This window comes from Amblyraja radiata, chromosome 26 (assembly GCF_010909765.2).
Source record: "Amblyraja radiata isolate CabotCenter1 chromosome 26, sAmbRad1.1.pri, whole genome shotgun sequence".
In the NCBI taxonomy this organism is placed as follows: domain Eukaryota; kingdom Metazoa; phylum Chordata; class Chondrichthyes; order Rajiformes; family Rajidae; genus Amblyraja; species Amblyraja radiata.
In genome coordinates this window covers 20,309,658-20,324,085 of record NC_045981.1, presented here as the reverse complement: position 1 = coordinate 20,324,085, position 14,428 = coordinate 20,309,658, and the positions used below count along the sequence as shown (strand labels likewise).

General features: G+C 48.3%; 1 protein-coding gene across 1 annotated transcript in view; it reads left to right on the top strand.

Moving 5' to 3' along the window:
• Positions 1 to 14,428, top strand: part of unc13d (unc-13 homolog D) — a 75,101-nt gene that overhangs the window by 18,710 nt on the left and 41,963 nt on the right. The window contains exons 5-14 of the mRNA XM_033044415.1: positions 2,177 to 2,243; positions 3,611 to 3,809; positions 4,916 to 4,960; positions 6,040 to 6,108; positions 8,704 to 8,782; positions 9,717 to 9,824; positions 10,026 to 10,121; positions 11,305 to 11,408; positions 12,274 to 12,397; positions 13,144 to 13,268. Coding sequence (XP_032900306.1) covers positions 2,177 to 2,243; positions 3,611 to 3,809; positions 4,916 to 4,960; positions 6,040 to 6,108; positions 8,704 to 8,782; positions 9,717 to 9,824; positions 10,026 to 10,121; positions 11,305 to 11,408; positions 12,274 to 12,397; positions 13,144 to 13,268 — 1,016 coding nt within the window. The remainder of the gene's footprint in view (positions 1 to 2,176; positions 2,244 to 3,610; positions 3,810 to 4,915; positions 4,961 to 6,039; positions 6,109 to 8,703; positions 8,783 to 9,716; positions 9,825 to 10,025; positions 10,122 to 11,304; positions 11,409 to 12,273; positions 12,398 to 13,143; positions 13,269 to 14,428) is intronic.

Below are 14,428 nucleotides of genomic sequence, written 5' to 3'. Positions count from 1 at the left end.
TGGCCTGATTTAGCAGGGAAATGGGCTAGGTCGAACAATCCAGGGTGATGGAGCAACAGGATGTGGAGCCCTGAGATGCAGAGGGATCTGGGTGCGCAGGTGTGTGGTGTACAGAGGCTAGTATGGAGGAACAACAAGTAATCAGGAAAGTTGTCAACAGTGTTTAATCATCATATACACCGGGATTGGAACAATGAAATCCTTACTTGCTGCAGTGAACAATGAACATTGTTGATTGAATGGGTAATTGAATACAAACATGAGAAGGTTATGCTTCAGTTACATGGGACACTGACCACCACTGGTCCTCCAGGTTGGAGCTTGAGCACAGGGTTAACAACCCTGTCTCGTAAAACAAATATGTTACGGAAACAGCAACTGAAGGAATCAACACTACTGAGTGGAGGACCTTCGTTGCTGCCCTACATGCCAGGAGGTAGAATAGGCAGACTGATGATGATGATGACCACGCCTGGAGTACAGCATACAATATTGGTAATTCTTTTAAAGAAAGGATGTTGCTGTGTTCAAAGCAGTCCAGAGTAGGTTTACTAGATTGATTACTGGACCAGGCAGGCTGTCTCATGAGGATAGTTTGGACTTATCCACTTATGTCTTGAAGAATGAGAGGGGACTTAGACCAAAGACCATAAGAAATAGGAGCAGAATTAGGCCATTCGGCCCATCGAGTTTGCTCCACCATTCAGTCATGGGGGATTCATCATCTATTTTTCCCTCTCAGCCCCATTCTCCTGCCTTTTCCCTGTAACATTTGATGCCATTACTAATCAAGGACCTATCCAACTCTGCTTTAAAAATACCCAATGACGAGGCCTCCACAGCAGTCCACGGCAATGTAGTCCACAGATTCGTGTTCAAAAGGGAACTGCAGATGCTGGAATATCGAAGGTACACAAAATTGCTGGAGGAACTCAGCGGGTGCAGCAGCATCTATGGAGCTGCTGCACCCGCTGAGTTCCTCCAGCAATTTTGTGTACCTTAGTCCACAGATTCACCACCCTCTGGCTAAAGAAATTCCTCCTCATTAACTTGATTGAAAATATATAAAATATAAAAAACATATAAAATCTTGAGGTGTCGTGACATGGAGGATGTGTAGTGGAGTGAATTATGGGATAATCAAGAACTAGCGGCAGCCATTTAAAAATAAAATGAAGTCACCCACTCAGGACAGAGATCAGATGATATTTTTTCTCTCATAGACTGTGATTCATAAACAGGGGCATGGAGCTCAAAGGCAGCATGTTATACTGAAGTAGAAACAAGGAACTGCAGTTGCAAGTGCTGGAGTAACTCAACAAGTCTGGCAACATCTCTGGATAAGGGATCAGTCTGAAGAAGGGTTTCGGCCCGAAACGTTGCCTATTTCCTTCGCTCCATAGATGCTGCTGCACCCGCTGAGTTTCTCCAGCATTTTTGTGTAACATCTCTGGAGAACATGGATAGGTGGCGTTTTGGGCTGTGACCCTTTCTCAGACTGATTGTAGTGGGGAGGGCACCATATTGAACCTGCCTGCTCCACAGGGTAAGCCACAAATGGGGCACAGGATCCAATTTGGAAGGATGTGGAGGTTTTTGAGTGGTCCTAGTCAAAGTGCATTAGAATCTGTTCGAAGGATGGGGATATCAGTTACAACCTTTACATCCATGTCATTTGGTCTGTTCTGCCCCTTATTCTTTGTGTTAAAATCCTCTGGATAGAAGTGTATTTGCATTGCCTGCCGATCTGTCCACGAGCTCCCTCAGTTTACTACTGTCCTCAATGTTTACCGCACCTCTGGGTTTGCGTTCTGAAAACTCTGACCTCACTCTTCCCTCCCTCCCTGTTCCCTTTAATAGTTCCCAAGTCTACCTTGGTGCCTGGACCTAATCTTACTCTCCCCTCACTCTCTGTACCGTAATCTCACTCTCCCCTTACTCTCACTCTCCCTTCACTTCATTGACCAAAATCCCATTTTTCCGTTACTCCTTGAATCCTAATCTCAGTCTCCTTCACTCCCTGGACCCTAATCGCACTCCCCACCACTCTCTGTATCCTAATCCCACTCTTCCCTCAGTCTCTCTGCACTCCCTGGGGCCTATTCCATAAAGTGTGAATGTTGTTTTCCAGGACATTTACGCTGATCTTCTCCTGTTCTCTGCATCTCTCCCACAGCCACCCTCCCCCTATCTGAAGCTGACAGTAAAGGAAGCCAAAGGGATTATTGGGAAGGATGCGACTGGTGAGTATTCTGTTCCAATAAGCGGTCAGACTTCCAGTAGAAGCTCCAGGCCGCTGTACCATGGGCTAGGAAGAGCTATTGGGCTGACGTGTTAGTGTTTAAACTAAACCAGGTCAAAAAGGTCAGTGAGGAGTGTAGTAGGAGCCAAGGGATGTCTGTAAATGTAGTCCAGTAAGGGATACTGGTTATGTACTGGTGTGGCAGGCAGTGAGGGGAAATATTGATCATCAACTTAATGAAGCTGCCTGGATTGACTGAGGAGCAACAGACATTCACTGGGGCGGTCTGCAAAGTGGTTGATTTTAGTAGGAGGAGTGAAGAAATAAAGTTGAACGTCCCATTCCATATGAGGAGCAGGAACAGAGGGATCAGGCTGATTTGTGCTTAGATCTCTGACAGTGCAGGGCAAGTTGAGAAAGTGATCTGGCAGAACAGCTAGGATGCTGGAGCTTATAAATGGAGAATAGCAATTGTGAGGAACTAGAAATAGAAGCTATCACAAAAACATTGGAGACAGAAGGAACTGCAAATACTGGAATCTTGAGGAAAACACAAAGTGCTGGAGTAACTCCGCATGTCAGGCTGCATCTGTGGAGGGAATGTTTAAGTGACATTTTGGGTCAGAACAAACCATTGAGATAGTGGGAAAAATCAGTGTGCACCTGATGGGGCACAGGGAAACTGGGAAGAGAGGGGGAGAATGGGAGGGGGATTGTTACCTTGGTTGTAAGTGATATGGGCAGGTTGGCAGTGTCCAAGAACTAAAACTACCCTCCCTTATCTAATTCCAACACCGTGTGGTGAAGGATCGACATACAGGGAGAGGAAAGCTGAGGGGATATTCATTGGAACCTCAACCACAGGGAGACTGATGTGGGAGACAGTGGCAAGTGTGAAGTCCTAATGACGACTGACAAAGGGGGAGAATTCTCATTACCAGGCAGAATTAATTTCAACAATGTTAAAATTGCCTGTTATTCATGTTATTCCCTTTATCATGTAACTGTATACTGTGGCTCGATTGTAATCATGTGTTGTCTTTCTGCTGACTGGTTAGCATGCAACAGAAGCTTTTCACTGTACCTCAGTACACGTGACAATAAACTAAACTAAACTAAACTAAAGGTATTTCATAATCATCAGGTGACCCTTTCTTACGAGGTATTGTCCAGCTAGTACTGGTGAGAGTTACTTGCTTGGCAAGAAGTTCTGCCACCGGTGGTGTATGAGAGGTGTGTATATGCTGGGCAGCGGATTTGGATAGAGTCCAGAGGTTCCCCATGGACATTGCTGTGCCTGCTTCATGTTGTATCAAAATGTGCTCAGCTTCTTCTGATCCAGCTGCTCCTGTTGCCCCTCTTCTCCAGGCTTCAGTGACCCCTACTGTTTGCTGGGGCTGATGTCATCGGAAGAACATCAAGAAGAGGAGGCCCAGAGATCGAACAGCCCCCTGCCTAGGAGGCGACAGAAAGCCATGATGAAGGAGGCAATCCCTCAGGATCGAATTCAGAAAACAGAGGTCAAGAGGCAGACCCTGAACCCCATTTGGAATGAAACCTTCCTCCTGTAAGTATCGATGATACCACTTTATTCTCATCACTCTGTCATAGAGCTGGGCCTGGCAGCTCAGAGGTCACGCTCCCTCTCCTGTCTCTCTGTGTTGGTGTTCTTCTAGGAATTACTCTTGGACTTCTTTTATTTTTCTCCAAATGTTTAGTTATTTTGATTTGATTTCCTTCACCTACTTGAGGGTCAATGTCTCAGTTCAGTATTTCCAGGTGTGAATCTGTCCACGTTTCCCCTGTAGAAGACCAGGCAGCTGTTTTAATGCTGCCTGTGTCCTCTCCACCCTTGCCCACTCTCCACACTCTGGTGTGGCATGATGATGATTTGAATATTTTATAATGCTGTCCTTTGCTGAATAATTATCATTATTGCCAAAATATTATTAATATCATTGATATCAAAATATTAATTTTAATTAGAATATGATATATTAATCTATAGCATAATGCAGTATATCATTATAATCTATATTATTGTATGGTATATTAGTATAATATAGTATAATATTAATATAATATCAAAACAATATTATTAATATTACTAATATTGTTGTTATTATTAATATAATTATTATTGCTATAATGCTGAATATTTTATACTTTTGCCTGTGTTCCCCCCTCCACCGCTCTCCACACTCCGTGTTGTATGGTGATGGGAAGCTGGATCCCTGGTTGATTTTATATCTTTCTGATGCGGCCAACTGCATCAGCTCATGTTCAGTAGTTCCTCAGCCGCTCCACTCCCCAAGACCGGCGAGCCAACAACAAACTTGTATCCAGAGCTGGATGATGTCTGAGCGAACAACTTGTTTCTAGGTGTAACTCCATCAGCATACAATTGTTGCTGCTATCATCAATTGAAGAGTTGGAATGACAATGAGAGAGGGCACAGCAAAGGATAATTGTGTAATTCTGGGCTCTGTTAAAATGTGGACATTGGCCAAATTATTCCTTTTGCAAAGAGATGGAAGGTTCACTTTGTTGGCAGTGAACGGAGCTGGCATCTCTCCAGTGGTCATGGTGCTCCGTGCAAATTGATGAGAATGATTTCTATCTCTAACTTCATTGTCAGTTGCTGCAGTGACAACTACATTGTTTTGTTTTCAGGAAAGTCAAGGATGTCCATCATACTGAACTGTACATAGAAATGTGGTGAGTATTCTGATCGCAAAGCTCGGAAAGTGATGCACAATTATTTATCCTGCCTTTGGAACCCTCTGTAGCCGGCCTTCGTCCGATGATACAGTCTGATCCCTCTGTAGCCGGCCTCCGTCCCATGATACAGTCTGAACCCTCTGTAGCCGGCCTCCGTCCCATGATACAGTCTGATCCCTCTGTAGCCAGCCTTCGTCCCATGATACAGTCTGATCCCTCTGTAGCCGGCCCTCGTCCCATGATACAGTCTGATCCCTCTGTAGCCGGCCCTCGTCCCATGATACAGTCTGATGGACGCCACAAATCCAGTGTCTTTAGTTTCTATCAGTTTTTGACGAGGTATAAGGCTATATGATGTCCTCAAGATTAGGCCTATATTTGTTTTGTGCGGGTTCACTGAAGAGTTCTGGTGCAGCACTGCACCAAGGTTGATGTGTTTGTGATGAATATCAAAGGGTTGAAGCGCAGCACAATGGTGTAGAGAGGAGAGTCGCTGATTCACAGCTACAATATCCTAGGTTCCATCCTGACCGTGGGTGGAGTTTGCACGTTCTCCCTGTAGATCCTCCGGTTTCCTCCCACAGCCTAAAGACGTACGGGTCGGTCGGTTAACTGGCTGCTGTGAGCTGCCCCTCGTGAGTATGTGAGGGATGGAATCTGGGAGGAGATTTTGTGAGTAAGGGGAGATAAAACATGATGATCGTAGCTCCCTCGGCACTGGTCCAGGGGGAATCTCCCTCAGTGGCGGACCAAGTGTGCACCCTCAGGAATGGTCCCCCAGGGGAGCTTCCTCGACACCACCCATGGGGTCTACCCTCAGCAATGCCCCCCCCCCCCCCCCCCGCAAGGGAGGTCCCTCATTAATGCCCTCCCCTCCCCCCCCCCCTGTACAGGAGCTCCCTCAGCAACACCCATGGGGAGCCTCCTCAGCTCCTGCTCCAGAGGAGTTCCCTCAGTATCGCCCCCCCGCAGCTTGGCTGTGCCATGTATAACTAGCCTGTTACTGTAATGGATAACCTGGTTTTCAAGGCCCTTGGACAGATTCCTCTGTGTATAATGTTCTCATGGTTTTTCAGGGACCTGGATGACGAGGAGTCTGTGAATATCCGACTGGCTGAGATCCACGGGATCCATGGGCTGAAGAGGTAATGGGAGTCACTCTGCTTTGTACGTGAGTTGTTGAGACAGAAGGGCTTGTGGGGTGGTGACGAGACTGATACATACGGAACAGCCAGAACCTTATTCCGACCCCACCTTTGCAACAAAAACTTCTTTGAAGTTCAAACCTGATTGTAGACACATCTCATCTTCCACTGAGTCTCATAACAGGCATCCTTGGGTTCAGTGCTTTTAGAACATAACAACTGCCCCCATTTTCTGGACTGGAAATAAATTTAAGTCTGGCAGAAAATGTACAAGTTAGAAGGAGTCCATTCCATCCCATCATATCTGTGCTGGTCGAACAAAGGCTAGAGAGCCTAATTCACCTTTCAGCACTGGTCCACACCCTAACAGGTCATGGGTCGACTAGAATAGATCCCATTACCAGTTAAATGTGACGAGGGTCTCCTCCTCCCCCCCCCCCTCCCCCATCATTTCAGGTAGTGAACTCCAAACCCTACCACCCTCTGGGAGGAACAATTTTCATCCTCTGCCTCCTGGTTTGTGATCCCTCTGCTAAACAAAATAGATCCTTCCAATTTATGCAATTGTATGCATCTTAAATAAGATTGCCAGCAGGCCCCCATTCCATGAAAAACAGCCCCAGTTTATCCAACCTATCCTCACAGTAACAACTGTCCAATCTTTGAACCGTGGTGAGACGCTTGTCGACTGTGCTGGTAATGGGATTTGATTCCCGGCCAATTCAATGGACGATACAAGGGTATAGCCGAGAGCTCCTGTCCCACAGCGACCCCAGTTCATGCGTGAGTACTCTCTGTGTGCACTGTGCAAGTTCTCCCCGAGACCGCGTCGGTTTTTATGTACTGCTCTGGTTTCCTCACACTTCACAAAGACAAGCGGGCCAGTAGACTCATTGGCCACTGCATGTGTGCAGTGGGAGGGCTGGTCGTGGGTGGGTGGTGTCAATGGTTATGTGAGAGGGAGGTGCTTACATGTTGATAAGTGGGGGAATGCGATCGGTGGAGATGGTCTGAGAGCCAACAGAGGTTCAATGCAAATGGAAATAAAACTCTGCATCCTCTCCAGGGCAACCACATCTTTCCCATGGTAAACAAAAGTGCTGGTGAAACTCAGCGGGTGCAGCAGCATCTATGGAGCGAAGGAAATAGGCAACGTTTCGGGCCGAAACCCTTAAGGGTTTCGGCCAGAAACTTTGCCTATTTCCTTCGCTCCATAGATGCTGCTGCACCCGCTGAGTTTCTCCAGCACTTTTGTCTACCATCGATTTTCCAGCATCTGCAGTTCCTTCTTAAACACATCTTTCCCATATTAGGGCGACCAGAGCTGTAAGCAGTGCTCAAGCTGTGATATAATAACCTGTGTTGTGTGAATTTGTATGTTTTTATTTTTATTATATATATATTTGTAAGCATCTTATTAATCCATCTTTTTGTTTTAAAATATTTATAGACTTGCCCTCCTCTGATCTTCTGCACTACACGTTATCCACATCTTGCCTTGTTGCTTTTCCCAAATGAATTGCCTCATTCTTCTCTGGAGTAAATTCCATTTGCCAATTTTCTGCCCAGCTGAATAGATCCTTGATGTCTCCCTGCAGACAAAGCTTTCCTTCTCAAATTCAACCATATGGCCAATGTTTATATCATCTGCGATGTCAAAATAATTAACATGCATTACAGGGGCAAGGAGATGGTGCTGTGTCTGGTGAAACACCACTGGCAAAGCATTCCAGTCACTAAAACACCTTTCAACCATTATCCTTCACTTCCCGTAACTGAGCTAAGTGTGGATCCAATTTTCCTTTGCTCCTGAGGGGTTTATTTTCTTGACCATGTGGAACTTTGTCAAAAATCTTGAGCAGCAAAACACTGCAGATGCTGGAGATCTGAAATGAGAACGGAAAATGGGGGAAACATTCAGTAAGCCGACCTGCATCTCTGGAGAAAGGAACTGGATTATTGATTCATTTAAAAAAAAAATTTAAAAATGCTGGAGTAACTCAGCGGGACAGGCCACATCTTTGGAGAAAATGAATAGGTTAGAGAGTGGTATGTATATGGAACGAGCTGCCACGGGATGTGGTTGAGGCAGATACAACAACATTTAAAAAACACCTGAACAGGTACACGGGTAGGAAAAGTTTAGAGGGTTGTGGGCCAATGCGACACGCGGGACTAGCTTAGTTGGACATCTTGGTTGGCATGGATGAGTTGGGCCGAAGGGTCTGTTTCCATGCTCTATGACTCTGACCTACTCCGAACAAAGATTCCCTAAATTGATCAAACTCAATTTAAACTACTCTTCATATGCTGGCTCAAGATTCCCTATATTCTGAAGAAGTACCCCGATCTGAATCGTGCCTCCAGAGATGCCGCCTGAACCGTTACTCCAGCACCTTGTGTATGTGTTTCTGCCTTGGCCATTCCTACTGATACTGAACGCTGAGCGTAACATGCTGAGCAGGTGGGAACAGTGGATACTGATACTGAATACAGTTCAGTTGATGCTGAACTGAGAGATGGTGTTTGACACAACTGATTGCTCAATGTCTGATAGTTCATCCTGTCTGAAGCCAACCATGAATCATGTTACAGGCTGTTCAAAGATGTGAAGAAGGCAGCTCGAAAGAACGAACAGGATGATTTTCTGGGAAATTTGGTGGTTAAACTGCAGGTGAGACATCTGTCCTCTGTCCAACTGATGTCAAGTCCAGAGTTTATTTTCAGTCCCTAATTGGCCTCAAAAGTGAGAGGAGTAACACCTTCTTGAAGTGCTCCAGCCCACGTGGTGAAGCCACTCCCAGTGTGTTTAGATAGGAATTATAGGATTTTTAGCGAAGGAACGGCAATGTATGTCCTGTCCGGATGGTTTGGGTCCTGCAGGTGATGTTCCTACCTGCTCAGGCTGGTTACCGATGAGAGATTTGGAAGGTAATGTTGAAGAGATGGTACACACGACAGCTACAATATTCTGGTCTTGGAGGGAGTGCCAGTTTGAGGAGATGGATGGTGTACTGTACTGTTGTTACTGTTGTGCTTTAGTTTAGAGCTTAGCTTAGAAATACAGCACGGAAACAGGCCCTTCGGCCCACCGAGTTCGCGCCAACCAGCCATCCCCGCACACTGACACTATCCTACACACTAGGGAGAATTTTAACATTTTTTTACCGCCCAATTAACCTACAAACCAATAGGTTTTTGAAGTGTAGGAGGAAACTGGGGCACCCAGGGGTAAACCCACACAGTCACACGGAGAATGTACAAGACAAGCTCCCGTAGTCAGGATCGAAACCGTGCCTCTGGCGCTGTAACGCAGTAACTCTACCGCTGTGCCACAGTGCTGCCCAGTTATGCCATAGATTCTTTGCAGCTGGGTCTCAATTTTAACACCTCATTTGGAAATGGAGACATCCATCAGAAGGTGGCCATTCAATGCCGTGCTGCCATCGCCAAGGATTAGGGCTAAGGAGGGACGGGAGTTACTGTGGAGGAGAGGCTGAGCTCACAGGAGGGCGATGGGTACGGAACATGCTGATGCTGAGGCTTTGACGTTTGGAGTGGTCTTTGGTTCCCCTGCGCTCTCTTAGGTTTGGTTGCATGTTTTGCAGGACTTGCCCTATACTCCTGAAGATAAATGGTACCCTCTGGAGCCCTGCACTGAGACCTACCCTGACCGAGGAACGTGTCACCTGCATCTGAAACTTATCCACGAAGAGGTATGGACCAGGTCATGCACAAACGCTGAGTCGGAGGCAATGGTTCTCACTCAGAATGGGAGCTCCCCCGCTGCCCTCTACACCATCCCGCCAGTGGGGTTCATACACATTCCAATGGGACGGTGGAGGGGGAAGCTCGGAGTGCAAGTGTCCTCTACACCAGGGATTGCTGCGAGATTTACACTGTGTTTCTCTTCACAGAGGGACACCACCCTGAGCAAACGAGAGCCCGTTTTCCGAATTCATCGTGGCCTGTTGCAGCAGTTCGTGCAGTTTGAGAAACTGCTGAAGAAACAGGTACAAATTGTCGGGAGTGTGGGTCAGGGAGGGGAGGTGAGAGGGGAGGGTGGGTCAGAGAGGTGAGTGTGGTTCAGAGAGTGGACATGAGAGGGGAGGGTGGGTGAGAGATGGGAGGTGAGAGGGAAGGGTGGGTCAGAGAGGGGAGGATGGATCAAAGGGGGAAGGTGAGAGGGGATTGTTGTGGGACAGAGGGATCTTGGAGTACAGGTTGGCTTCGGTAAAATGGTTGTTACTTGTGGGCGGAGCACCAAGGCAAATTCCTTGTCTGTGAATACTTGGCCAATAAACTTACTTACTTACTTAATTGCAAATTGTCACTAGTGTGTAGGATAGTGTAAGTGTACGGGGTGATCGTTGGGCGGCATGGACTTTGTGGGCCGAAGGGCCTATCTCCCTGCTGTATCTCAAAGCTAAGTAAGAAGTAGGGATACCATAGGAAGCACAACACATCATGGTGACCCAGAGTGACCGGAGACCCTGGTTTTGCAGCAGCAGAGAACTTGTGCCACTCTAACCCCCCCAATGGGATGAACATTGAATTGTACAAATTCAGGTTTCAATTCCTCCTGTGATTACCTTTCTTTGTCCGATCCACCTATGATCCTCCCATTTTTGTTTCCTCTCAGCCACACAACTCCCACTTTAGTCCCCCTCTCCCTCCTTGTTCCATTCACCTACACTCACACACTCAACCACCAGCTTCTGGTTTCCTCACCCTTCATCTCTCCCGTTATGGTTCCTGTTACCACCTTTTCTTTACCCATCAGATTGCATCACTAGTAGCCTTTGTGTCCCTGCTTATCCACATCCAGCCTTTAATTCCACCCCCACCCCCACTTGACTTCATCAACCACTCCTTGGTTCACTTCTCACCTACCAACCTCTGTCTCAACTCTTCCCCTCAGTTCTGGCCAGATTCCCTCTCCATTCTCAGTCCAGAAGGTCATAACCCAAATTTGTTGACAATTCCATTCCCTCCACAAATGCTGCTCGAGCTGCCGGGTTCCTCGAGCAGCTTGTCTTTTATTCTCATCCCACTTGTGATCTGGCATCTTCCCTGGATGTTAAACTGGAAAAGGTGCACCGAACCGAAGCCTACACTTTGGGAATATCACCAGTTGTATTGCTGATGGATGGCCATTGGGTGTAACTAACTGCCTGTTCCTTGCTTAACCCACAGTCCGGGGATGTCCATGGGGAAGTGGAGCTCAGTGCACCAGCCTCCACCATACTGTCTCTTCATGCCACGCAGAATGATCTTTCACCCTTCCACCAGGACATGGCGTGAGTACCTGGTAGTAGTGCTAAGAATATGGAGGCTGGCAAAGTAGGTTCTGGTGGCATCACGCCATCCTGGGGAGTGGGGTGGGGGGAACTCTATTTGACATCTAGTGTTCTTCTTCTGCCTTGCTGAGGAACAGATGTTTGGTTCTGACCGGCTATGATGTCTTTGCTCAACTGGCCATTCTTCATGTCTGATCTCCCTCGACATCTGGGGAAGATGGAGACGTTGGAACCAGGGATTTGGGCTGAGCGGGGGTGGGGTGCAGGGAATGGGGGTGGGGCATGTGCTAGGAGCGGGGGTGGAGAGCGGGGGTGAGGAGCGGGGGTGGGGAGCGGGGGTGGGGAGCGGGGGTGTGGTGGGTGTGGGGGTGGGGAGTGGGGGTGGGGAGTGGGGGTGGGGTGTGGGGAGTGGGGGTGGGGTGCAGGCACCGAGGATGGGGTGCTGGGAGTCGGGGTGGGGAGCGGGGGTGGCGAATGTGCTGGGAGTGGGGAGCGGGGGTGGGGAGTGGGGGTGGGGCATGTGCTAGGAGCGGGGGGGGGGAGCGGTGGTGGGGGCGGGGAGTGGGGTGTGGGGGTGGGGTGGGGAGTGGGGGTGGGGAGTGGGGGTGTGGTGGGGGGGGGGTGGGGTGGGGAGCGGGGGTGGGGTGGGGAGTGGGGGTGGGGTGTGTGGTGGGGATGGGGATGGGGTGCTGGGACCAGGGATGGGGTGCTGGGAGTGGGGGTGGGGATTGGGGGTGGGGCGTGTGGTGGGGGTGGGGGCGGAGTGCAGGGGTAACACCCAGATGTTACCCATGTGAAGTGAGTTTATTGTACAGTCGACTGCTGGTGACCCTCTGATCCTGGTGCTGTGTGTTGTTCACCGCAGGAAGTGGCTGGCCTACAGCAAGCTGTACCGGTGTGTGGAAGTCAGCTACATCTGTCTGCTCCAGCACCTGACCAGCATCGAGTACCAGTGGGGACTGGCACAGGTCACCCTCAAACAACAGGCGGTAGGTGACACCGGGGGGCGGGGTCCCAGTGACCAACACGGAGGGTGCAGGGCACGCACTAGTGTACATAGTGAGGGGGCGTAGGGTACACATCGAGTGTACACAGTGAAGGGGCGTAGGGTACACACTGAGTATACAGTGATGTATTAGGGTACACACTGTGGCAATATACGGGGCAGGCTGTGGGTTACACACTGGTGTTGTCCACAGGGAGAGACTTAATTAAAGGATTCTTGCTTGGGAATAAGGCCCTTCGGCCCAGCAAGTCCACACCAACCTTCGATCACCTGTTCACACTAGTTCTATGTTATCCCACTTTTTCATCCACTCTCTTCACATGAGGGGCAATTTTATAGAGCCACAGTTGGGATGTGGGAGAAAAGTGCAAACTCCACACAGACAGAGGTCAGGATCGAACCAGAGTCTCTGGCGCTGTAAGGCAGCAACTCTACCGCTGCGCCACTGTGCCGCCCTATACTTTGCACCTGACCAGTACTGAACTTGCACTGATTGTTACTGACTCACACTGCTAGATAGAGTCTGGATTCAATTACCACACGCTAACCAACTTCTAATAAACTGTAAATTCCTCGTCCACTGAGACCCCAGGAGTTTCGATACATGGACAGATTTCGAACTCTGTGGTGCAATATTTCACTAATGAATAAATTGTGTACTTTGACATAATTGTTGTGAATGTTCTCACTACCTTTATGTTAATCTCATGGATTATGTTTCTGTCACAGCAAGATGAATTGGCAGAGTCTTTCACATCATTCCTGGATTACGGAATCTCTCTCATCCAGAAGTACAGGGAAGTTTTTCCGATCTCTGATCCCAAATCGATTGATCACCAGCTGTCCCTGCTCAGGTTTGTCATTATCTGAAGTTAATCCTCTGCCTGTGCTTGGATCCTTTACAACAGACAAGGACATTTCCTGGACATTTCATAAGAAACTATAGCAGTGCATCCACCCGAGAGCTAACCATAATACAGACACATGCACTGCCTTATGGCTCCTCCATCTGTGTACAGCTGTACATGGAGCCCCGTGAAATGCTGCCCCAGTGCCTAATCCCTTCTGCAACACTGCCCCAGCTCTCAAAGTATCGATGCAGGCCGTATGTGGATAGCAGAAGCTGCTGCATCTCATTCCCGCTGGGATTGTATTTAAAGCATTGCGCACCAAAGCCTGTGTAGGCAACATCAACAAAAGCACTGACCCAGTGATGGAAGAGCCTGTGCATCTGGTGCACTGCTCCCCTCACTTTCCTTTGCCCTTCCCATGAATTGGTGGAACTGCTTCTTGCTTAAATCTCAGACCCTGCACCAAAGGTTTCAAAGGTCTTTTATTGTCACGTGTACCAATTAAGATGCAGTGATATGCGAATTTCCATACAGTCATGTGAACAGGAGTAACATGGGGCAAAAGATGGTCATTTGGTCATTGGGAGAACGTGCAAACTTCATAAAGACAGCACCTGTAGTCAGGATCGAACCCAGGTCTCTGGCACTACAAGGCAGCAACTCCAACGCTGCGCCACCGTGCTGCCCAATGTTTCAAAGGTTTCAAAGGTCTTTTATTGTCACATGTACTAATTAAGGTACAGTGATATGCGAATTACTAGAACAGCCATACGAAAAAAAAGCAACAAGACACACAACTACATAAAAATCAACATAAACATCCACCACAGCGGATTCCCCACATTCCTCACTGGGATGGAAGGCAAAAAAGTCCAATCTACTTCCTCTTTATTCTCCCGCGGTCGGGGCAGTCGAACCATCCGTCAGGGCGATCGAAGCTCCCGTAGCCGGCGATCGAAGCTCCTGCAGCTTGGAGTTCTCAAAGTCGGTCCTTGGGCAGAAACCCCGGGCTCCGCAATGTTAAAGTCATCAGGCACTCGCAGTAGAGCTCAGAGGTCGACCTCTGGCAAAGGGATCGCGGGCTCCACGATGTTAAGTCCGCAGGCATCCGCGGTGGAGCTCCCGGTCGGTCTCCAGCAGAGGCCGCCAACTCCTCGATGTTA